This window comes from Ursus americanus, chromosome 3, assembly GCF_024610735.1.
Source record: "Ursus americanus isolate L20-20 chromosome 3, mUrsAme1.1.p, whole genome shotgun sequence".
In the NCBI taxonomy this organism is placed as follows: domain Eukaryota; kingdom Metazoa; phylum Chordata; class Mammalia; order Carnivora; family Ursidae; genus Ursus; species Ursus americanus.
In genome coordinates this window covers 6,677,151-6,699,886 of record NC_142129.1, presented here as the reverse complement: position 1 = coordinate 6,699,886, position 22,736 = coordinate 6,677,151, and the positions used below count along the sequence as shown (strand labels likewise).

Sequence of the window (22,736 nt, the reverse complement as noted above, 5' to 3'; positions counted from 1 at the left end):
GCCCGCTGGTGCTTCCCTGCACTGGCCGTTTCATACACATTAGAGTGCCTATTCTTGACGGGTATCAGTAGGCCCTTTTCCTGCCGGTTCCAGTAATTTTCGCAGAGATCCAGCACCTAGCACACCGTGCATAGTAACAACCACAATTTGTTTATGGGAGTGGTGCCTTGCAAAGGAGGTTACCTAAATTATTTCACATAATCCCCGCGTGGTAGGTACTTCTTATACAGATGAAAACATTTGCTCAAGGTCATATAACTGGCAATCACCAGAGGCAGCTTAAACCCAGGTCTCTCTCACTCCTGGAACGTGTGGTCTTGACCACTGCCACGTGTTTGTTGGGTGAATGGAGTATGCTGCTGCTTTGGTGACGATAATTATTAAATGCCTACCATGCTTGATGTTGTGATGGCAACTGGGGACTCAGCAAGATAAGACCCTGTTTTTACCTCTAAGAGGCCCAAGTCTGGGGAGGACGTGTCTGTGTACACAAAGAATGAGCAGGGGGCGATGGACAGGGGTGAGTGGGGCTCCAGGTGTGTAGAATGGCAGCAGACAGCTTCCAAATTTCATATTGGTTGAAGCCACTTCACGCCTTCATGGGGCCACTTAAAAACCTGTATAGTTAATGGCAAATTATCTTTCGGAGACTAGAAGCATTGACTCAAGAATGCCGTACGTCAGTATGTCTCTTTCAGGGAATTTAGGGCTTCAAGGGAAGGGGAACAATGCTTTTTGGGGGGCAGGAAAGTAGGTCAACGTCTGGGGATGATGGGCAGGGAGCAGGAGCCAGGTCCTCAGGCATCTAAGGTTTGTACTTCGGGGTTGGGGAAAAGGATGATGGAGAGGGAATCTGACCAGGGTGCCTGACTTTGAAAGATCAACCTTTAAAGGAAATGCTTGGGGGTGGGGAAGGCTGGCATTGGTTTTTTCCTAGTGCTGTGCTGCACCTGTTTTTGGGTAGAGATGGCTAGAAGTCCAAAATTCAGGGAAAGCCACAGAAGTGGCCTTGAGGGGGCTGGTAAAGCTGGGACAGTGAACTTGTCCATAGGTCCTTCCTGGGTCCCTCAGAGGACCTGGTGGTTCCCAAGTCCTTGCTCAGTATGGCACATGCTGACAGTAGTCTTGAGGGAGGAACTGCTCAGGTTGGAGGGGTCATAGTTCTGGTGACAGGAGCTACACTGCTGTTCTGAGGATCCAGGGTTTTTTCCCCCCTTTTTTCTTCTACAATTATAAACGTTCTCAATTATCTTGTCAAAATTTAATAATGCATACTTTTTTTTTTTTTAATGTGGAAGTCTTTCATTCCCCTCCCTCCCCGTTCTGTCTTTTCTCTCTCTCTTTTTTCTTAATGTAAATAGGATCCCAGATGTGCTTCATTCTTTCCGTCCTTGAAATACCCTTGGTTATGAAATGCCAATCCGGAGAAGTCTTTCACTCTGTAAAGGAGGAAACATACCCAGAGAAAAGTGGGTTTTCTCACTCGTAACCAGTGGCAGATCTGGAACTAGAATACTGGAATTCCACAAGCCTTTGGTAAACCTCCAGTAGGCATTCTAGAAAATAAAGAGGTGAACGGGATTCTTTAAAAAAAAATTGACGGCCTAGAGGTATCTGACCTCTGTGTAGACTTTTATACTTTACAAATGTTTACACAGACAACAGAACAAATTTGGGTCCTGCAAAAGTCTGGAAAGGTAAGTATGTAACTAGGAAATTACTCTTTCACAGATAAGTCAAAGTCCAGAGACAGAAAAACTGCACAGAAGTTAGTAGCAAAACCGACAGAATCTCAGCGGGACAGTGTCTATTGTCCTGAGGCCAAACAATAGCCGGGCCCACCGCAAATGCTTAGCAGGTGGCTACCGATTCATTAGAATGAGGTCCACCAGCTTCTTGTAGGTTAGTAGGAAGTCTCAGAGAGAGAGGCCAGCTTCTGTTTTTATCAGCCTCAAGTCCCAAAGGCAGTTTCTAAGCAGCTCCAGAGAGAATCCTGCCAGTGGGAGTTGACCTAGCTGGCTTGAGGTAGCAGTGTGAGGACTCTTATTGGCATAAAGGAGCATTTGCTTCCAATTCGTGTGGGTAGAAGAGAAAATTCTCTTTTCTGAAGATCTCCAGGAGCAGTCAAGACCCTCCTTGGCCGTCTGGACCCTGCCTCTAAATCAGCAGTGACACTCCATCGAGGAACGTGACCTCTTCAGACCGCCGTTTCCTGACGAGAAAGCGAGGGGGTGGATTTAATGAGGTCTCCGTCTCTCTCGTAGAGACCCCAGGATCTTTTATCGGGGGCCCACGACGTGCCTGGCGCCGCGTGGGGTACAGAGGGCGATTTCTCTCGGGTCGCGGGAGACAAGTACAGCTTCTCACCCTAACACTTGGTGTACTGTAGTGCCAAGTGCCACCATGTCACATGTACACTCGAGTGTGAGCGTCAGAGTGGGGTTCGTGCGTCCTGTTCTCCCGATCCCGGCGCCAAGAGCGGTGCGGGCGCGCCCCGGAGCCGGAGGAGAGTTGCGGAATGACGGGATCGATCTGAGAGCGCGTCCGCGGGGCCAGAGCCAGAGGGAGAGCCCGGCGGAGCGGAAGAACAGGGTGCCGCGGCGCCGACCGGTCACCAGCACCCGGCCTCGCCCTCGCTCCTCCTCCCCTCGGAGCCCTGGACTCGCCTCCCGCGCCAGCGGCCAAAGCGTTAACGCCGCGCGGGGCCCCGCGAGGCCCAGCGGGCAGCGGGGTCAGCCCGCCCACCAGGGCTATTGGCTCAGGAGAACAAAGGGGCCGCCCCGCGGGCTTCTCCGATAGGGCAGAGCTGGTCATCTGAGCGGCGCAGCCAATCAGGCGGCGGGACGGCCCCGGGGATGGCCAGGCCCGTTAGCCAATCAGAGGGAAGGCGCCCGCCCCGCCTGTCCCGGGACTGGCAGGGCCGGGGAGCCCAGTGCCCAAGTCGCCCCGGGGTGGCAGTTCCCGTTAACCTTAACCACAAAGTCAAGGTATTTATTCCCGTCCCCTCCCTCCGAGTCCCTCCGAATCCGGGCGGGAGGGGCGTGCGGAGGGACGGACCGTGCTGTGGGGCCAGCGCCCGGCCCGCTCCTCCCGCGCTGCCCCCACCCAGCCTCGGGCTGGCGGCGGCCTCGGGGGTCTCGCGGTCCCCTGAGCCCCTGGCACTGCGGCCCCGAACTTTCTCCGCCCCCACACAGCCCCTGGGGAAGGGGGTCGTGCGTGGGAGGGGGCTGCAGGCCGGGGCAGAGAGCAGGAGGGGGGCCGTGAGAGCGGGAGGGACGGGGTGGTGAGCGGGGGGCTGACCCCTGGTCCCTTTGGCGCGTTTTGCCCAAGCTTTGCCCCTATGTTCGCGGCTGTGTCAGCTGTGTCAGAAAGACCGAGCTTTTGGAGGACAGGAACCCCAGTGCTCGCCGCACAGTGACACAGAGTAGGTGCTTAATAAATGATTAAGTGAGTGGGCATAAAGATTGGGAGTGCGAACAATGAGAGGGAAGACCACAGAAATTGAAAATGCGTGTGTGTGTGTGTGTGTGTGTGTGTGTGTGTGTGTGTGGTGTGTTGGGGGGGGGGCTCCATTCCAGGAAAATGGGCACAGGAGTCAAGACCTCAGTGGGGGTGGGGGTAGGAGCCGGGGGCTTCTTCCCCTGTAAAAGTGGAGGATAACGGAGATGCTGCCTCCTCCAGTCCTTTGGGCGGGGTGGAGCCTGGAGTGGGTCCTGGTCAGCCAGACCTGGGGCTGGGTGTGGTCAGAGCCCAGGAGCTTGAGACTGGCTGATGTCCAGGCTCCACTATTAGCTATTCTTTTTGGGTCCCTGTGTTCATCTGTAAAACGAAGCGATTAGAGGATATTAGTCTCCTTTCAACTCTAAGGTTCCATGATTCTGTGTTTCTAACCCGTTTTGAACTTAAATTTCTGTATTGTGTTTATTAAAATTTTTGTTAATGGTTTACAGCACATGGGACCTTCGGCTGGATGTTGGGGAGACAGAAATACTCCGTGTTAAGATGTTTACAGTCTTGTTGTGGAGAGAGATACATTATTATACTATGTACATGGTATCAGGCTGAGTGGGTATACCAGGTCAGACAGAGAAGGGCCCCTAACTGAGCGTTGCATATCCAAAAAGGCTTCCCGCTAAGAGTGATCCCTGGTCTAGGCTGGGCAGGGAAGAGCTGGGCAAGAGTCTTCCAAGACTGGTCACGGGCCAGCCAAAATGCTTCAAGGTCAGGGAGTCACATGCTGGGACAATGGGGAGCTGGGAGGCAGGAGAAGCCAGCAGAGGCCGGGTTCTAAATGGTCTTGCCAAGAAATTTTTAGCTGAACCTGGAAGTGCTGGGGACCCATTGGGAAGTATTTTAAGCAAAGTAGTAACCTGTCCTCATTGTAATTTTAGGGTAATTGCTTTGAGTTCTGGATGATAAATGGATTGGCGGGGGAAGATAACCTATAAAACGAGTACATTCTTTGGGCAAGAAGCAGTGAGGCCTGAACTGAGGTGGGGCAGTAGGAGATCTTGGAAGTATTAAAAACAGCACTGGTATGACTTACCGATGTGTGCATTGTGACAATTGCACTCTGGGGTGGTGGAAGGTGGTGGTGGTTTTGAGAGGCCTGAAGATCACTGTCCCCCTGGAGAGGCAAGGACTACCCAGGACAAAGTGCAGAGCTTGGTGGAGGTGGGCCGACCCCTGCACCTGCCTCCCTGGCGAGGGTTAAGCTGAGGAATCCAACATTTCCCTGTGCGGCGGTGGCTGGTGGCTGGGAGGGAAGAGCGTGGTCAGAGTGTGCAGAGGGGGACCTTAGGTCTAACTCTCTATGAGGCAAGGGATATCACCTCTGGGCTTTGCGTCCCTCCCCTCATCCGGCAAGCGGGTGGGTGGGTGGGGGCACTCCTTACCCTTTCCAAGCTCTTTCGAACAAAGCAAGGGTTAGAAAGTGGTTACAAATGAAAATGTGGCATCTGATCAGTGTTGTTAGCAGTCAGTTTCATCTCTTGTCTTCGGATCAGGTCATGAGGGGTCCCCAGGCCCTGGCGGGCTTCTGAGTCTTAGACCTTGGGGCTGAGGAATGTGGGTGCTGCTCTCTCCTCTAAAGGGAGATGGGTGAGCAGAGACTGGGGATGTGGAGGCCACGGGTGAGGGACAGGCATAGGGATAGGGAGGTGGGGTGGGGCAGTCCCAGCAAAGGGGTGAATGCTGGGCTGGTGGAGGCAGAAGTCCTGGAAGGAGGTGTTTCTGAAACTGGCCTGGGGTTAGATCACGGACCTCCGGGACGGGGCAGGCATGATAGGATAAGCGGCTGCCCTGGCTGCCCCGGCCGTTCGTGGACCTGGTTCCCCAGGGATCCCTGGTGGATCACCAGGGATCCTGATGTCACTAAACTGGGCTGCTCTTGTCAGGCGGCCCTGAGGTACAGTTCGTATAATGTGGGAGGCAAGGAGAGGGTGACGGTAATGTGGTGACCTAAAAATACTTTGTCTTGCACTTTGTGTTTCCCGGAGTCCTTTCACTCCGTTTCCCCCCCTTGCTTGATAGGACAATTCCATCCATAGGAATAAGTGTTATTATTTTCGAAATAATAATTTAATAATTTCTGTGGAATAATGGCCCGCCCTTTCCCCTTGCTCCTCTGACCCCTCTCCTAGGACTTAGGACCACAGTGTTTGGGAGACCAAGGTCTGAAGGTGCTGGAGGAGTAGAAGAAGGGGAAGGGGCGGAGCTCGGATGAAAGGCCACAGTGGGAGGTGCCCAGAACACCTGATCGGGTGCTGAGTGTGATCTGGGGAAGCCGGGGAGGAGGGAGGCGTTCTTGAGGAGCAGGGCAGGTGAGAAGAGAGGAAGCTGGGTTGGAGGCTCTGGAGCGGCTGGGGAGTCTTCTCGGAGTCGTAGAAGGACGTTGGGCATGCTCATGCTGGGGTGAGGGATGGAGGTGGGCCTCCAGGCGGTGGAGGCGACCCTTCCTTGGTCTGAGCTGAGACCCCTGGGCCTGCTTGTCTGTCTGTGGGCCCAGGGCCATATAGGGAAGCAGGTCTCCTGGGGCTCGGGCAGCAGCTGCGCTGTTTCTTCTAACATTTTAAAGCCACTGGTTTGTGTGTCCTTCTTGGTCACACACTGTGGATGAGAGGAGGGTGGGAGGTCTGATGTGTCGAGGGACTTGATACCTGGAGAGAGCAGACTATCCAGAGGCCAGCCAGAACACAACCCCAGGGCACAGGCCTTGTACAGGAGTGGCATTTGTGGGACTGGCCTCGGGGGAGGGCCTGGTGGCTTTGGAACAGGTCCTGGGAGACAGGATACACTGCCCCCTTCCCCTCAGTGAAGCTGAGGCTTTGAGCCTTAGGCCAGCAGAAGCGTCCAAGGCTTCTAGCCCAGCCCCCATGCCTGGCGCTCAGGCCCCCCAGCCTCCGGCCCTGCTTTCCTTACCACCGTCCATGCAGCCCCCTCCACTCCTACCCTGTTAGGCACCTGAACCAGCCCAGAGCCCCCCCCCCAGGGCTGTTGGGGTCCCGTGACCTGCCATCCAAGGAGCTGTGCACGGCCTTGAGATGGTTCCAACAGGAGAATAGTGCACACCCTCTTCCTCCTGCCAGGCCCGCTCACATCGGGGAGCGGAGTTTGGGGTGACTGTGTGGGCAGTGGGGGCCTCTGAAGATTCTGAAGCAGCTGGAGGAGTGAAGGTTTAGGAAGAGTGAGCAGCAGCGGCCGGAGAGGGCGTAGGGAATGGGGAGTGGGTGGTTCTCAGTCCGTAGGGGTGGGAGAGAGACGTGGCTGGTTTGTAGGCTCCGGGGAGTGCCGTGTGCTGCAGGGTCTCATCCAGTGCTCGAGAAACCTGGGGGGCAGGCCTTTTCAGTCACCTTCACCTTAGGAACCCGAGGCCCAGAGGTAAAGTGATTTGTCAGCCACCGGTGGCTTAGAACTCAGGGGCCCCATTCCCAGTCTAGGTGTGACATGGGCTTGAGGAGAGGGGCAGCCTTTGGGAGTGGACTTTGTTGAGGGGCCAGCCGTGTGGGGCTTAGGTTCCCAGGGGAAAGGGTCTGCTGCTTCCTCTGGGGCTAGACCCCCTGCAGGCCCGGGAGGGGGTCTCTCGCTGCTTCGGGCTTGCCCAGCAGATTCCAGTTCTCTGTCCGTGGCTTTCTGTACCAGGCCAACTCCTCCCCAGCCAGCCGCAGCCCTGGCTGGCCCCATGCCGTCCCCCGCCCCCAGCATGGGTGACCTAACAGGTGACTGTCCCCCATCATACCACCTCGCTTCCGTCTCCCTGAGTTCCCTTTCTTGGAGCAGTGGGCAGCTGGGAGCGTAATTGTGTCACACACAGACCCACGTTTCTGGTTTTGCGAGCGCGCTGTGTGGTATTGGTATTTCTGTGGTTCGCGCCTGCGCGCACTGGTTTCTGCAGGTCTGCAGGTGTATCTGTGGGTTTCTAAAGGCCTCAGTTTCTCCGTACTTTGCATACGGTTTTGCAGCTCTTCTCTTATGTACGAGCGTCTCTGTATTTTTGCGCCCCTGAACCTCGGTTTACCGAGCTGTGTTAGATGTTAGATACGTTTCTGGATGTGTTAGTGTGTGCGTTTCGCGTTTGCGTCAGTTTCTTCGCAGATGCCTGTAATCGCATGTTGTAAATGAAGACACCCCCTGACAGTAACTGCAATTGGGTTCCCAGGCAGAAAACACCATCACCTTGTCCCAAGATAGTTGTCATCAGGGGCCAAGGACTGGGGCCAGAGGAGCCCTCTTTACTCCACCATTCATTCATTCACTCATTCATTCAATATACAGGTGCACCTCGGAGATATTGCAGTAAAGCAAATACTGTGATAAAGCGAATCAAGTGAGTTTTTTGGTCTCTCAGTGCACACGAGTTATGTTTACACGATACAGCATCTAGGACGTGGGCAACAGCATTATGTCTCCAGTGATAATGTACGTGCCTTCATTAAAAAATACTTTATTGCCACACCCTGCTGGCCATCATCGGGGCTTGCCACAGGTCATAATCACGGATCACAGATCACCCTTAGCAAATATAGTAATACTGAAAAAGTTTGAAATATCGCGAGAATTACCAAAATGTGACACAGAGACACGAAGGGAGCAAATGCTGTTGGAAAAAAATTGTGCCAGTAAACTTGCTCAGTGCAGTTTGGCCACAGACCTTCAGTTTGTTAAAAAAAAAAAAAAAAAAAAAAGTAACGTCTGCGAAGTGCAAGAAAGCGAGGTGTGCCTGTCAATGGAGCAAGGCTGCTGCCCTCCCGGAGCTTACAGTCTAGTGCAGCGCCATCCACTGGAGCTCCGAGAGCATAGGCATGTCCTCTGCTGTCCTGGTAGCTCGGGGTCCATGAGGCTTTAGAGGACTTGAAATGTGGCCAGTGTGATTGAGAAACTGAATTTAAAATTTAATTAATGTAAACTTGAATAATCACGTGTGGGTATAGAAGCCAGACCCCTGAAAGTAGGGATGGGTAGTTTAAGGTTTGGTAAGTCCTGTACTTTCTTCTAGGAGGCGACATTGTTCCTGAGAAGGAGCTCTGGCGGGGGCAGGTTGACCCCAGTTTGGTTCTGGCTCTATTTCTTACCAGCTGTGTGACCTTGAACAAATGACTTAACTTCTCAGAGCCGTGGTTCCTCAGCTGTAATTGGTTGGGAAGGAAGAAACGGGAGATGCCTGCTCAGTGTTCTGTGCACAGTGGTGCTCAGCAGACAGTGGCTCTCTCCCTGTCCATACCAGAGTCTCGGCTGAGCAGTCCTCTTTCCACGACCAGATCAATGTCAAGATCTCAGGGATGTCCCCTATGCCCCTCAAAAAATGAGGTTAGGAGAGGAAGAACCTCGGCCCCTAGGGAGCACTCTGAGCTCATCCCCCCAGGGTGGAGGCTGGCTGGAGCCTGAGCAGGGCCACCCCCTTACAAATGCTGTCCTGGGCCACAGTCTTGAGTCTGGTCCCGGGCATCTGACCTGTGTGAGCCAGCGCAGTGGGTCAGGGCAAGGAGGTGAGAAGTGGGGCCTGCCCGAAGGGAACCGGGAACTCTCCAGGAAAGAAAGCTGGGAGCGGCCCAGGCAGATTAGAGCATGGGGGTGGGGGCGAGGGTGGGAGGCTGGGTGGGTGGGCTGTGCACTGTGGACCAGGTGGGTCAGACCCGCTGAGGGGTGGGAAAGATGTGGTTACTGGAAAGGTAGGCCGTTCGGGAAGCATGGCATCCTCATTGGCATGGCAAAGGGGATCAGCTTGACGTGGAGGGGGCATTTGGGAAGAGGACCCCCTGCCCGCGGTTTCCTGTGGGGTCAAGGAGCTGTTGGTGTAGGGGAGCAGTGGTGGCTGGTGAGGACCTGGGTGTGGGCCCGGTGGGAGCTCACGGCTGAGAAGGGCCTGGGAGCTGGGCCTTTGGCCGTGGTTCGGGGAGATGCCAAGGATAAAGAGTTCCAGGGGCCATGTCCCTGCACTGCCCCTCCCATCTGCGGCCTTTCTCTTCACCCCAGCTGCTGTCCGCTCCCCTCCCTGCCCCCAGGATTCTGCTGAGAGCAAAGCCCCTTTGTTACCTTCCCCTGCCCCCAGACCTCACCACCTGCTGCCGGGCACAATCCTCGCTTTGTGTGGTCTGGCAGTTGTCCTCCAGCTGCCCCCTGGAGGCCTCTCGTGGAGAGGGCTCCCACCCCAACTGCAGCCTGACTCAGTGGGGAGGGCCAGGCCCAGAGCCAGGTGCTGGGAAGGGGGAGGTGACCGGGGCATTGTCCCGAGACCCATCCCCTGTGTGTGTCCCACACTGCATAGAACTTGCTGCGCCAGGAGGGGAGAGGTCACTGGAGACCGGGGTGAGGGCCCTGCATGATAGGCCAAGCGACCTTCGGAGACTCAGTGTGGGCACTGTCAGGGGTGCTGGATTGGTCTCATTGCCTTCTGTGTCAGCCAGGCGCATTTTGCTGGGCATCCTGCATGTCAGGCCAGGTCGGGTGACCGTGGGTCAGGGACAGTGGGTGAGTGGCGGCTAAGAAGGGGCCTGCAGGGCAGCGTAGCAAGGTGGAGGCAGAAGAAGAGGGAACGAGAGAAAAGGTGCAGCTTGGGGGGGCAGACACGTGGCCACAGGCAGACACTTCCCTCTGTTTGGCTTTCTTAGAGTTTTACCTGCAGTACACCTGCTGGCCTGTTTTTAGACACATTCCACCTGAGCACGCAGTTGGAGGTGAGCACTCAAGACATGGGGGCCTGCCCCCCATTCCTGTCTTCTGTGCCTCTTCTGTGCCCTGCCTCTCATTTCTTACTACTTCCCCTTGGGCCCATGGGGGTCCCCTTCCCTCTGTTCCCACTCCTGAGCTTACTGGGACCATGTTCCAAGACCTGGTGTGGCTGGGACAGAAGTTCCCAGGGACACAGGGAGCTGCTCTGTAGCTCACTGTGAATAATTCACCAAGAACTGAAGCCTTTCTGCCACCTGAGCTGATTTTTAGGTCCTAATACCCCTCGGAAGACAAAATGGATGAAGTAGGACCTATTTGATTGGGCTCAAGAGGCCCGTTGTGTAGCAACCTGGAGGGAAGAGGTGGTGCCAAGGCAGGAGTATCAGCATCCATCCACCCATTCATCCATCTGTCCATCCATCCGTCCATTCATCCATCCATCCATCCATCCATCCATCCATCCACCCATCCTTCCGTCCATCCATCCATCCATCCATCAGTCCATCCACCGACCATCCATCCATCCACCCATCAATCCATCCATCTGTCCATCCACCCACCCATCCATCTGTCCATCCATCCGTCCGTCCATCATCCGTCCATCCATCCATCCACCCATCCATCCATTTGTCCATCCATCCACCCATCCATCCATTTGTCCATATTCACTCATCCATCCATCCATCCGTCCATCATCCATCTGTCCATCCATCTGTCCATCTATCCATCCATCCACCCATCCATCCATCCATCTGTCCGTCCATCCACCCATCCATCCATCCATCCATCCACCCACCCATCCGTCCGTCCATCCATCCATCCGTCCATCCATCCACCCACCCATCTGTCCATCCATCCACCCATCCATCCATCAGCATCCATCGGGGCCTTCCCGCTGGGCCTTTCCCTCCCCTCTTCCTCCCTGCCTGCTTTTTCTCTGCACCACAAGCAGGTTTTAGCCATCTGTAAGAAACCACAGTAGGGGTGCATAGCAGACCCCTTTTGGGGAAATAGAATTAAAAACAAAGTCTCCTGCCAACTCAGAAAAGCTCCCCACAAAAGGAGGAGAGAAAGAGAAGCTTTTTTCTTTTTTTTTTAACTGAATACGCATGAATACAGAAAGAGAGGCACATCACAGGCAGCCCGCTGAGAGATCAGGAAAGCAGAAGGAGATCTCCCTGGTTCCACAGCCCAGCAGATGCCGCCCGCTGTACACGGTCTCCAGCTAGAGCCTAACTCGTCCTCAGCAAGAGGACTTCCCCGATGGCACCGTGCGTCACCTGGAGTTCATCCTAAACTCACCTGGCCATTGGGGTGGCCGCCTGTGTTTGCTAATTGCCTTGCTCCCAAGGAACAGGGCGCGTCTCCTATCTTTAGGACAGGAGACAGTTCTGCAGCTTGGAGCCGGGCGCCCGCGGAAGTCAGGCCCCACCCACGCTCCCGTGGGTCCCTGTCTCCCTCGGTGTTTACATTTCAAGGAGGTGGCTCCCAGGGCCTTGGAGGGAGGCCCGGGTTGTAAAGCTGGCAAGAAGCTTTGTAGCTTTTGAAAAGATTTACATGCCTCTCAAAGGGGCAGAGAAAAATTTACAATGACAACTTTTCTCAAGTAAATGCCCTAAGAGAAAAGGGCAGGAGTTTCTTTCCCTTTTTGCCCCAGGGAAAATGATATTTCTCTTTTTTAAATGCATATTTGCCCTTCTACCCCTGCCCCCACCTCTCTTGTCAGGGCCCAGATTCCCAGCCTGGGTCCCTGCCCTCCAACCCCCCAGGGTGGCTGTTGGAAGGGGACCTGGGAGAGGGGAGGCGGATGCCCTTGGGATGGGGTGTCTTGAGGGCCGGAAGTGGAGAGCAAGAGGAGATGGGTTTTCCTGAGGTGGCTGAGCCCCTGTGCGGGGAAGAAAGCCCTGTGACCTGGAGAAGCCCCACTGTAGCAGCGGGGGAGCCGAGCATCTGGGCTGTGTGGGGCCGGTGCCACAGATCCTCACTCGGGCCTTGGCAAGTGGGCACTAGGGGGGTACAGGCATGTGAAACAAGATCCCTGTCCTTAGGGGAGGCAGCCCACGGCACTGTGTGCAGAAAATGAACCCCCCGGCTGCAGCATCCCCCCTCTGCTGAGTGCAGGTCAGCCAGCCGGCCAGTCAGGCCACATAGCACCGGGAGTGCCCTTGGGGTGGGGGCTCTCTCCCAGGCCCTGGACATTCAGCAGCGAGCATGGAAAAGTCCTGTCTTCTCGAAAGATGACGGGATACGCAGACAAGTAAATACCATGTCAGGTGGTGAAAAGCGTCAAGGAGGAATGTGAAGTGGGGTTAGGGTTGTGACAGGGAAGGCCACTCGGAGGAGGGGGCATTGAGGCGGAGACTGAAAGGCAAGGGGCATGCAGGGATCTGGGGAAGGGCACCCTACGCAGAGGGGCAGCCAGTGGAGCCTGGGGCCCCCCAGCTGACCTGTCCCTGACAATGAGCCAGTCAGGACGTGCCTAAAACCTTGAGCATTAAAACAAGGAAAAAAGATGAGCCCCAGATTGGTGAACTCTTTCACGGGTCCCCCAGATGGCTTGTGTGTGATCTTGCATGCAATAGGGACGGGAGGGGACTTTGAAGGAGAGGGGCTGGTGGTTTTGGAGGGCCAGTCCTGCCTTCCGGGGTGTCTCCACGACCACTCAGGCGGGTGTCAGGCTTAGCTGAGTTTCCTGGGGTGCACCTCTCACCCTGACCCTGCTGATACTGAGCCCATGGGCTTGAGGCTCTGGTCAGGAGTTAGAAGAGCTGGGGCCTCCCCCGGCGTCACCATTCAGCTGCCTCGGTGACTCGGGGCATGTCAGAGGCCCTCCCTGGCCTCAGTTTCCTCCTCATAAAATGGGAATAATGCCTATTTTACCTGTGTGTACAATTTTACAAAAGCCCTGCACTTTCAACTGAGGTCAGGGACAGAGAAGCTCTTGAAAAAGAGGGAACATGTTCTGTGAGGTGGCAGGAGGGCGGGGGGCCCCATTTGGTCCTTGTCCCACTGGCCAGCTCTCCTTCCTCTGCCCCCTTCTCACCCACAGACGGCAGGGCAAGCGTGGTGCTCGGAAGGCCTCCGCCGATGGAGTGTGGCCCGGCTGGCGCGAGCACAGGTAAGGGAGCGCAGGGACAGGTGGGAACCCACTGCGCCCTCCTCCGCCAGGCCCGTCTTCCCCGCCCTGTCCCCGTCCTGCCCCTGAGTGTGAGGCGCTGCCCTCACTAGGAGCCTGTGGGCTGTAGAACTGCAGAGCGGGACCAGGAGGTGGAAGGTTATGTCAAAGAAGGCAAAGAAGACAGACTTTGGGAGCTAAGAAAATGACAAAAGGCCACCGTGCCTTGCTAGGCAAGGGGACGCGCACACACCCGTGCAGAAAGCCAGGCGGGAGGGTGAGTGAGGCCTTTGCTAACTGCTGGCGGTCACTCTGATCCAACATTGAAAACCAGCACTCCGGGTAAGACGATCCCTGTGGGGTTTTGATCAGGAAAGTGCCTTCAGTTTGGTCCCTGAGAGCTTCCTGGTGTCACTCAGAGTTCACAGGCCGTGGGAGGAGACAGGCAGGCAGTTTCGGTGTCCACCAGGCAGGTTCTGCTGTGAGCGGAGATCCTGTGTGCTCGGCACGAGCCCCCCAGCCCCCAGCACCCCCGGCCTCCTCGCCACCCTGCTGCCGACTGGCTCTGGTCCTGGGAGAGGGGGCGAGGCCTGTCCCTGGGAATGCCGCCCCTTGGCTCAGTGACTCTGGTTTCTTTACCCCCCTCCCCTCCAGGGCCTTGCCCCACGGACCCCAGAGCCCCCACCTTCCCAGGATAATCATCACAATGAACCTAAGATGGAGGCAAAAATCAGGCAGTAGGGTGATAAAGGAATGAAGCATCCAGCTCAGAGGGGGCAGGAGGATCCATGGATACCGTGCATCCTGGGGCCGGGTCCTGATGCAGACTTTAGGGAGCACAGTCACCCCACTTCCCAGTCCAGCTCCCCACCACTGCCATGTCACTTCGAAGGCTGGGAGCCCCTGGGTGTGTGTGTGTGAGAGAGAGTGAGAGATGCTGACGTTACCATAATTACAGTAAAACCGAGGACAGATGGTTCCAGACGTTTTAGCAGAAGGAACCTTTTCCCAGGGAAACTTATAAGCAGACTCCCAGTTCAGGCATGAGAAATGGGGTCAGCCAGGGCCCTCTCCCCCACCCCTGGCAGCTTCTGAGGTGCCCTGGAGTCTTAGGGAAGAGGTGGAAGACCACCGGCTTTGATGCTGGAGGACGGAGGCACTGGGGGGCTGGGTGCCCCTGGGGCTGCAGCCACGGTCTTGCCAGGTCTGGGCCTTCCACAGGCTCACAGCACCTGCCGACCAGGCTTAGGGAGGGAGGGACTCTTCCTGGGTGACCAAAGTTCTCAGATAATTACAAGTTTACCTCTTTTAAGCACCTTTTAATTTCTATTTATTTTATGTGTTTTTTCTTTTGTGGTGAAATATACACAACATGAAATTTACCATTTCAGCCACGTTTAAGTGTACAAGCCAGTGGTATTAAGTACATTCACACGGTTGTGCAAACACCACCATCTCCAGAACATTTTCATCACCCCAGAAACTGTCCCCAATGAGCAATAGCTTCGCATTTAGCAGCTTTCTATTTTTCCTGAACCATCTAGAATTTTTTAAAAAAATTATCCTTTTTGTGATGACGGAGGAGCTGAACCTTTGTTTTAGGACTCCTTCGACAGGCAGGCCAAGGCCTGTTTTCCTTGTGTTAATACCTCAGCCTCGAGGTAAGGTGTCCCTGATGACCAAGGACCCCATGTACGTACTTCAGAGGGGCCTATACACGCACAACCCAGGCACTTGTGTCTGCTCTGGGCCGGGTAGCATTGGACAGGAATGTTCTCTGGGCTTTGAGGCCAGGCCCATCTTTTTGGCTGGAGAGGGTGAGCCTTCCCAGCCATCAGCCACCATGATGAATATCAAGGTCAGGTTTAATCGGAGCAAGGCAGTGAGTTTTGTGGGGCTCTGGGGCATTAATTGGGACCCTGTCACTTGGGGACAGTGATGTCCCGCTTACCTGAGTATATTTTGGCTTCACTACCTGATCGCCGGTTTGGACACCTATTCTGTTAAATATACTTCTGCTGGCCAACATTTCAGGGCATCTAAAGAAACCTCTTAGAGTCAAGTAAACTCATTACAAATGGGTAGTTCAATTCTTGCCAATGTGCAGTTTAAATCACCACTTTCATCGACAAATTATGACTCCTGCTAAAATGCTTTCTCACAACCAAGCACCTGGCGAGGCCTTCTGGGGTCGTGTCGCCAGTTGGGAAACTGGCCCCTCACAGGTGGGCCCCCACCCTTCCACCCCATCCCGCGGTCACCACATCCCTTTCCGTGTCCTCATGGTGGCCAGTGAGGCAGAGGAGGGGGGCAGGGCTCTTTGGCCCTAGAACCAAAGGCCACCAGATTCTAAGTGAGGTTTTCTTTTTATTTCTTAAAGTGTTTTAAAGATTTTAAAATTCTGATATTTGAGTATTTTCACAAAAATTCAAACAATGCAGATATTAAGATTTTAAAATTCTAATACTTGAATATTCTCATACACATTCAAACAGTGCAGATAAAGTGAGGGTCCCCTTTGACATCTGCCATCTGGTCCTCGTATTGTCCACATCGTCTGCAGGGCGCCCACCGTCAGGCTTCAGTGTGGACCGTCCGGAGCGTGTGCATGTCTGTACATGGAGAGCTAGCCTGTTAGTTTTCACAAATTGGGTCAGATGACTGATCGTTGTTTTTCAATTGATTTTTTGTTTTCTCTGCAAATGTTTTAGAATCTTCCCATCAGCGTATATACGGCTGCGTGGCATTTTTTTTCGGTTGCCGCCTACTATTCCATATTATGAAGGGAGCGATCATTTTGTGGGACTGTTACTGATGGGCAATTAGACTGTTCTCCAGCTTTTGCTAATTACAGATAGCACTGCCGTAAATGCTTGTGGACATTGCTCTGTACACTCCTGTGTCAGTATTTATTAGGTTGAACGCCCAGGGTGAAACTGTTGGGTGGAGGAAGTGGAAGTTTCGATACATTCATAATTTTAATAAGCACTGTCAAATTGTTCTCCAAGAAGTCGGAAGTAGTTCATGCCCCCAGCACACCCACGGAGACACTTGTTCTAGAAACATCTGTGTGCAGGTTTCTGTGTGGATGGTTTGCAACATACCCAAGGGAGTGATTGCTTATTGTATGGAAAGAGTATGTTTCATTTTGTCAGGAACTGACAAACTGGCTTCCAAAGTGGCCGCACCGTTCTGCATTCCCAGCAGCAGCGGGTGACGGTTCCCGCGTCTCCCCAGCCTCGCCAGTATCCAGTTTTGGCAGTATTCTGGGTTTTGCCCATCCTCATAGGTGTGTAGTGGTAGTGTTTTATGTTTATTTTTATTTTTATTCATTCATTCATTCATTCATTCATTCATTCATTCATTTTTTAGTGGTAGTATTTTAGCTTTCAATGTTGTATAAGCCAAATTCTTCCTTGCTCATTTTTAGAATTTTCTGGATGGTCTATGCACATCAGAAATTTTGTAATTCACTTAATTAGGATGGCACTGGATTTAAACATTGTTTTGGAGTGAAGAGCTTCCTTCCTTCTCATCTAGGACTATGATGTATCAGCCCTTTTAGTTACATTTTCTTTATCCTTTCAATAACATTTAAGAGTGTCCTTGATGTAAGTTATGTATGTATGTTAGGTCTATTCCCAGTTATTTTATAGCTTTTATTGCCATTTTTTAAAAGTTATGAGTTTTTATATGTTTTTGTATCTGGCAAGCTTGCTGAAACTTTTTAAAAGATTATTTATTTGAGAGAGAGAGAGAGAGAGAGGGCAGTGGGGAGGGGCAGAGGGAGAGAGAGAATCTTGAAGCAGACTCCTGGCTGAGCGCGGAGCCCGATGCAGGCCTCGATCCCAGGACCCTGAGATCACGACCCGAGCTGAAATCAAGAGTCTGCCGCTTAACCCACTGAGCCACCCAGGCGCCCTGCTGAAACTCTTTTATTTCTCATATTGTCAGTAGATTCTCTTGCACATTCCATGTTAATGATTATCAGCAAATGACACTTTTCTTTTCCCTTCCAATATTTATGTCTATTTTTCTTTTCTCCCCCTACTTTGGTAGCTCCTCCAGGACGACGTTGGAGAGTGGCAGTGACCGCGAGCATCAGCTTGTTCCTAACCTGAGCGGGCTTTTCATGCCTTGCCCTTCGTTATACCATTTGCTGCCGTTTCTAGAATGGCTTCTTTGTCAGCCTAAGAAAGTTTCCTCATAGGCCTGGTTTGCTGAGAGCTTCCTTCCTCCTCCCTCTATCCCTTCTTCCTTCTCTCCCTCCAGAAATGATGGTGGACTTGAGCATATGACATTTTTACGTGGATTGAGATTGTGTCAGGTTGTTCTTGTTCAGAAAGCCAATGTCAGGAACTATATTGAGCCATCTTCGCTTTCCTGGGAGGATCCCAGCAAGGTCATGATATGTTGTTCTTTTAATGCTGCTGAATCTGCTTTGCCAATGGTTTTGCTTGTTTGTTTCTGGTGTCTACTTTCAAATGCTAAACCTATAGTATCCTGCCTGCTCTGCCCTTGTCTTGTTGACACGGGGTCATGCCAGCCTGTGGCCCCCTCCCCGGCTAGTCACTGTCACAGTTTATGTGCGCTTCGGGTAACCCTTCCCTTCGAGTTTTAGTACAACCTGTCTTTACGGTTAAGAGGCCTGTTACCCACTTTTGAGGTAGAATGTTAGCTTTCTTTTCTGTCTCTTTTAGGACGTGTGTTTTTTTTTTCTTCTCCACCTCCCCCTCTTCTCGAGTCACTTTTGTTAATTTATATTGTCTCACAGAATCATCCATTGTATATAGATTTTTCAAATTGATACAACATTTATGCATTAGTGTTTTAGGATTTTCAGAATCCTTTTTACATCTCTATGTTCCCTTTACCCTATAGTCTCTGCTTTTTTTTTTTTTTAAGATTTTATTTATTTATTCGATAGAGATAGAGACAGCCAGCGAGAGAGGGAACACAGCAGGGGGAGTGGGAGAGGAAGAAGCAGGCTCCTAGCGGAACAGCCTGATGTGGGGCTCAATCCCATAACGCCGGGATCACACCCTGAGCCGAAGGCAGACGCTTAACCGCTGAGCCACCCAGGCACCCCTATAGTCTCTGCTTTTTATCTATTAATTCCTTCCTCCTACTTCCCTTGGGTTTATTTTGTTGTCTTTTAAATATCAGAACTCATTTAGAATTTCTCTTTTTTGTTCACAGCTGTTTTATTTCACCTACTTTTTACTAAATGTAAACTTTTTGTTGACGTATAACACAGAAAAGTGCACAGATCATAAGCTCTGTACATTCTGACAAAGTGAACATATGCATGAAACCAGCACCCAGATCGAGAGAGGGAACAGTGGGGCGCCTGGGTGGCTCTGTCCCTCAAGCTCCCGACTCTTGATTTCAGCTCAGGTCCTGATCTCTCGGGCTCCAAGGAGCCTGCTTAAGATTCTCTCCTTTGGGGCGCCTGGGTGGCTCAGGCGTTAAGCATCTGCCTTCGGGTCAGGGCCTGATTCAGGAGTCCTGGGATCGAGCCCCACATCAGGCTTCTCTGCTATGAGCCTGCTTCTTCCTCTCCCACTCCCCCTGCTTGTGTTCCCTCTCTTGCTGGCTGTCTCTCTCTCTGTCAAATAAATAAATAAAATCTTTAAAAAAAAAAAGATTCTCTCCCTCTCCCTCTGCCCCCCCTCCCCCGCTTGGGCTCTCTCTTCCTTAAAAAAAAAAAAAAAAACAAAAAACCCAAACGTTGCCAGCCCCCCTCAGGCCCCCTTTCCAACCATTGTGCCATCCCCAGGCAGCAGTTTCCTGACATCTAACTCAGCTGTTAGTTTTGCCAGCTTTTGACCTTCCCGTAAGTGGACTCCTACAGTCCGTGTGCAGTGTCTGTAGCGGGTCTCTTCCATCGTGGCTTCAGTCCGTGAGCAAGGGGGACAAAGCACCCCTGTAGACCCGAGCTCGCTGTAAGAGGTAGGTCCGTAGCCGTGTGGCAGGGGACTCCTGAGACTGATGTAGGAGGGCTTAGGAAGGGCAGGACAGCACCTATTCTGGGTGCTCAGTCGTTTCCGGCCTACTTTCTGGTTCTTGGTTTTGTGGAAGGAAGGTGAAGTTGCCAAACAGCCCAGGTGGAGGAAGGTGAGGCGCTCAGGCCGGGTCGCTGCTGTGGGGAGAGCCTGGCCGTGAAATGGAGCCTGGTCTCCCCAGCACTGGGGGACTGGGCATGCACTCACTCAGCAAGCTCCCAGCACATGGATCCTCTTAGAAAAACAATGAGAAGCGTTGAAGCTTGGCCATTTTCTGCTTTTCCCTGGGTGGGAAGACCGTTCTTGTATCTTGGGGGCCTCCGGTTGGAGAAGGCGGGGCAGCAGGTGTGGCCTTGGAACAGCAGCTTCTCCTCCTTTCTTGTACTTTTTCTTCTCCAGGTCCCAAGTTTCCCTTTCTCTGACTGTTCTACCTCTCCTCTCCTCTTTCTCCCGCCTGGTGCCCTCTTACACCCTCTCTTCTGCATCCTTTCCTCCCCCCGAATTTTCTGTGCTCGGCCCTCCCAGCACTTCTTTTCCTCCACCCCAGGGGGCAGTGAGTGACTCTCCCGTCCTCTCTCCCTTTGCCTCTGGCAGGAGATGGGCTGGTGATGAAGATCAAGCAGGAGAAGCCGGAGTGGATGCTGCAGACTCTGGTACCGCAGGCCGTGCTTTCCGAGAAGGATAAGGAAAACATTTTCCAGCAGCATCGGGGCCTCCCGCCATGCCAGACCATGGGGAAGCCTCGGGCCTTGGGGGGACAGGAGGAGACTGGGGGTCCAAGGTGGGTCCCTCCCACTGAGCAGGCCGAGGCGCTGGCAGGCCGGGCCCTTTCTGCCGGCGAGGGTCACTTTGTGTGCCTGGACTGCGGGAAGAGGTTCAGCTGGTGGTCGTCCCTGAAGATCCACCAGCGCACCCACACCGGGGAGAAGCCGTACCTGTGCGGCAAGTGCGGCAAGAGCTTCAGCCAGAAGCCCAACCTGGCGCGCCACCAGCGGCACCACACGGGCGAGCGCCCCTTCTGCTGCCCCGAGTGCGCGAGGCGCTTTAGCCAGAAGCAGCACCTGCTCAAGCACCAGAAGACCCACTCGCGGCCCTCCACCCACTCGTGCCCCGAGTGCGCGCGCTGCTTCCGCCACCAGGTGGGCCTCCGCATCCACCAGCGCGCGCACGCCCGGGACCGCCAGGGCGCCCGCGCCGGGCTGCAGGAGTTGCTGCGGGACGCCGCCGCCCGCCGGGGGTGTCGCCTGCGGCCCGGGCCGCCGCGGGGCCGCCCCGAGTGGGCCTGGCTGGGGCTCTGCCAGGGCTGGTGGCGCCAGGCGGGGGCCCGGGCCGCGGTCGCCGCCGCCCCGGGGCCGGGCGAGCAGCGCCAGTTCATCTGCAACGAGTGCGGCAAGAGCTTCACGTGGTGGTCGTCCCTGAACATCCACCAGCGCATCCACACGGGCGAGCGGCCCTACCCGTGCCCGGAGTGCGGCCGTCGCTTCAGCCAGAAGCCCAACCTGACGCGGCACCTGCGCAACCACACGGGCGAGCGGCCGCACCCCTGCCTGCACTGCGGCCGCAGCTTCCGCCAGAAGCAGCACCTGCTCAAGCACCAGCGCACGCACCTGCCCGGCGCCCAGGCTGCGCGCTGCCCCAGCTGCGGCCAGAGCTGCCCGAGCCGCGCTGCACTGCGGGCCCACCAGCGCGCGCACGCCGCCCCCGCCGCCGAGCCGCCGCGCCCTGGGCCAGCCGTGCGGGACGCGATTCCGCGCTCCGAGCCGCAGGCCGAGGCGCCCCCGGGCCTGGCGGCGCAGCCGCGCAACCTCCAGCCGGCGCGGGGCCCGGGGGCCGTGCCGTGGGGCCGGGCGCGGGCCGGCCTGAGCGCGCCGGGCGAGCCCCGCCAGTTCATCTGCAACGAGTGCGGCAAGAGCTTCTCGTGGTGGTCGGCGCTCACCATCCACCAGCGCATCCACACGGGCGAGCGGCCCTACCCGTGCCCGGAGTGCGGCCGCCGCTTCAGCCAGAAGCCCAACCTGACGCGGCACCGACGCAACCACACCGGCGAGCGGCCCTACCTGTGCTCCGCGTGCGGCCGTGGCTTCAGCCAGAAGCAGCACCTGCTGAAGCACCAGCGCGTGCACCGCGGGGCCCTGGCGCCCACCCCCAGCGCCAAGGATCAGGCGCTTTAGTGCGCCGGACCTTAGCGGACACGCGGTGGGGGTGGGAGGGGATGTTTGTGGGCGTGCAGTGGCCAGAAATGGTGGTTTCTACAACCCCTGGGGTAGAACCCGTGAAAGGGTGATTTCCTCAAGGCTCCGAAGGCTAGAGAACAGAATTGAATTCCAGAAGCCTCTCAAAGGGGACAGCCCCAGGGTGGGCTGAGGGAGGAGGTGGGATGGAACAGATTTCACTCTGGAGCCTGAATGTGTCCGTCGGTCCGTCAGTCTTGGGACCGCAGGCCTCAGGCCCCGGGGAGGCTCTGTCAGGGCTCTGGGAGAGGCTCCCCGGTGTGAAATGGCCCAAGGCTGGACTGATCAGCTGTAGCCGCAGCCTGTCAGGTGCAGGCTGCCGGATGGCCAAACGCCGGTCTAGTGGGGGAGTTTTAACAGACTCTGATAGCAAGGATGGAAGCCAGCCGTGGTGGCTGTGGAGGGGCAGGCATAGTCCCAGTGCCAAGGGCGGTGCCCGGCACTTAATGGCCATTCAGTGCGTATTTTTGGAAGGAGTGAATGGTTCCCTGGTCCTTCTCAACCGTGAGTGCCCCAAAGCCCAGGGTGCTGTCATGGCGGGCGGGACCTTAGGCCTGGTATGTGTGCGGTGGTCGGACTGGGGTATAAGAGGGGTGGTGGCAGCTGAGGTCTGGTAGCTTGGGGAGGGGGCTGCAGCAGGAAAGAACCACAGGAGCTGCTCTTACTTAGCAGCCCAGGGGCACTCCCGACGCTGTCACTGACTTGGGGCTTTATCAATGCCAGTGTTGCAGAAGAGAAAAATGAAGGATTGACTGTCTCATGTGGTCTCATTGTTCTTTGTAAACCTCCCTTTTGGAACTCCCAAGTCTGTGTGGGCTCTGGGGTACTCATGTGCCCCCAGGACCAGGACAGGAAGCTTTGGCCACGAGCCTAGCAGCTCCCTATGCCTAGTTCTTGCTGGGGGTGGAGGGAGTATTCTCTTGCCCTCTCCAAACCAATCTGATATCTTCCCACATACCCTCCTCAACCTCTACCCGCCCCCCCCAGAGGTCTCTTCCAAAGCAGGGTGCTGGGGCCCTGGCACTGACAGGAGAACCCAGGGCTCCAGTCTGGGCCTGTGGCCTTGGACGGCGTCCTCCATAGGAGGGGGGGGAATTGCAGAGAAAGCGGGGTGTTGCGGGTACTTAGGGTTGGATAGCTGGGAGGTGGGAGGGAAAAGGGGGGACCGTAGCATTCTCTAAGAGGAGGAACCGTGTCCGCCTGCCTCCCAGGAGCCCA

The 22,736-nt window shown here is 55.0% G+C and overlaps 1 protein-coding gene across 3 annotated transcripts; it reads left to right on the top strand.

The window, feature by feature from the left end:
* The first annotated feature begins 1,658 nt into the window (after positions 1 to 1,658).
* Positions 1,659 to 22,275, top strand: ZNF775 (zinc finger protein 775). 3 transcript variants are annotated; one of them, XM_045792363.2, is made up of 3 exons: positions 1,660 to 2,987; positions 13,217 to 13,285; positions 19,882 to 22,275. In XM_045792363.2, exons 2-3 carry the CDS (start codon positions 13,255 to 13,257, stop codon positions 21,456 to 21,458), a joined length of 1,608 nt encoding a protein of 535 aa, XP_045648319.2. In that variant the 5' UTR covers positions 1,660 to 2,987; positions 13,217 to 13,254; the 3' UTR covers positions 21,459 to 22,275. The 3 variants fall into 3 exon arrangements, with proteins under 3 accessions (XP_087716852.1, XP_045648319.2, XP_087716853.1); XM_087860726.1 differs by lacking the exon at positions 13,217 to 13,285 and having other exon boundaries at positions 1,659 to 2,987; XM_087860727.1 differs by lacking the exons at positions 1,660 to 2,987; positions 13,217 to 13,285 and adding an exon at positions 13,292 to 16,571.
* Positions 22,276 to 22,736: the final 461 nt, after the last annotated feature.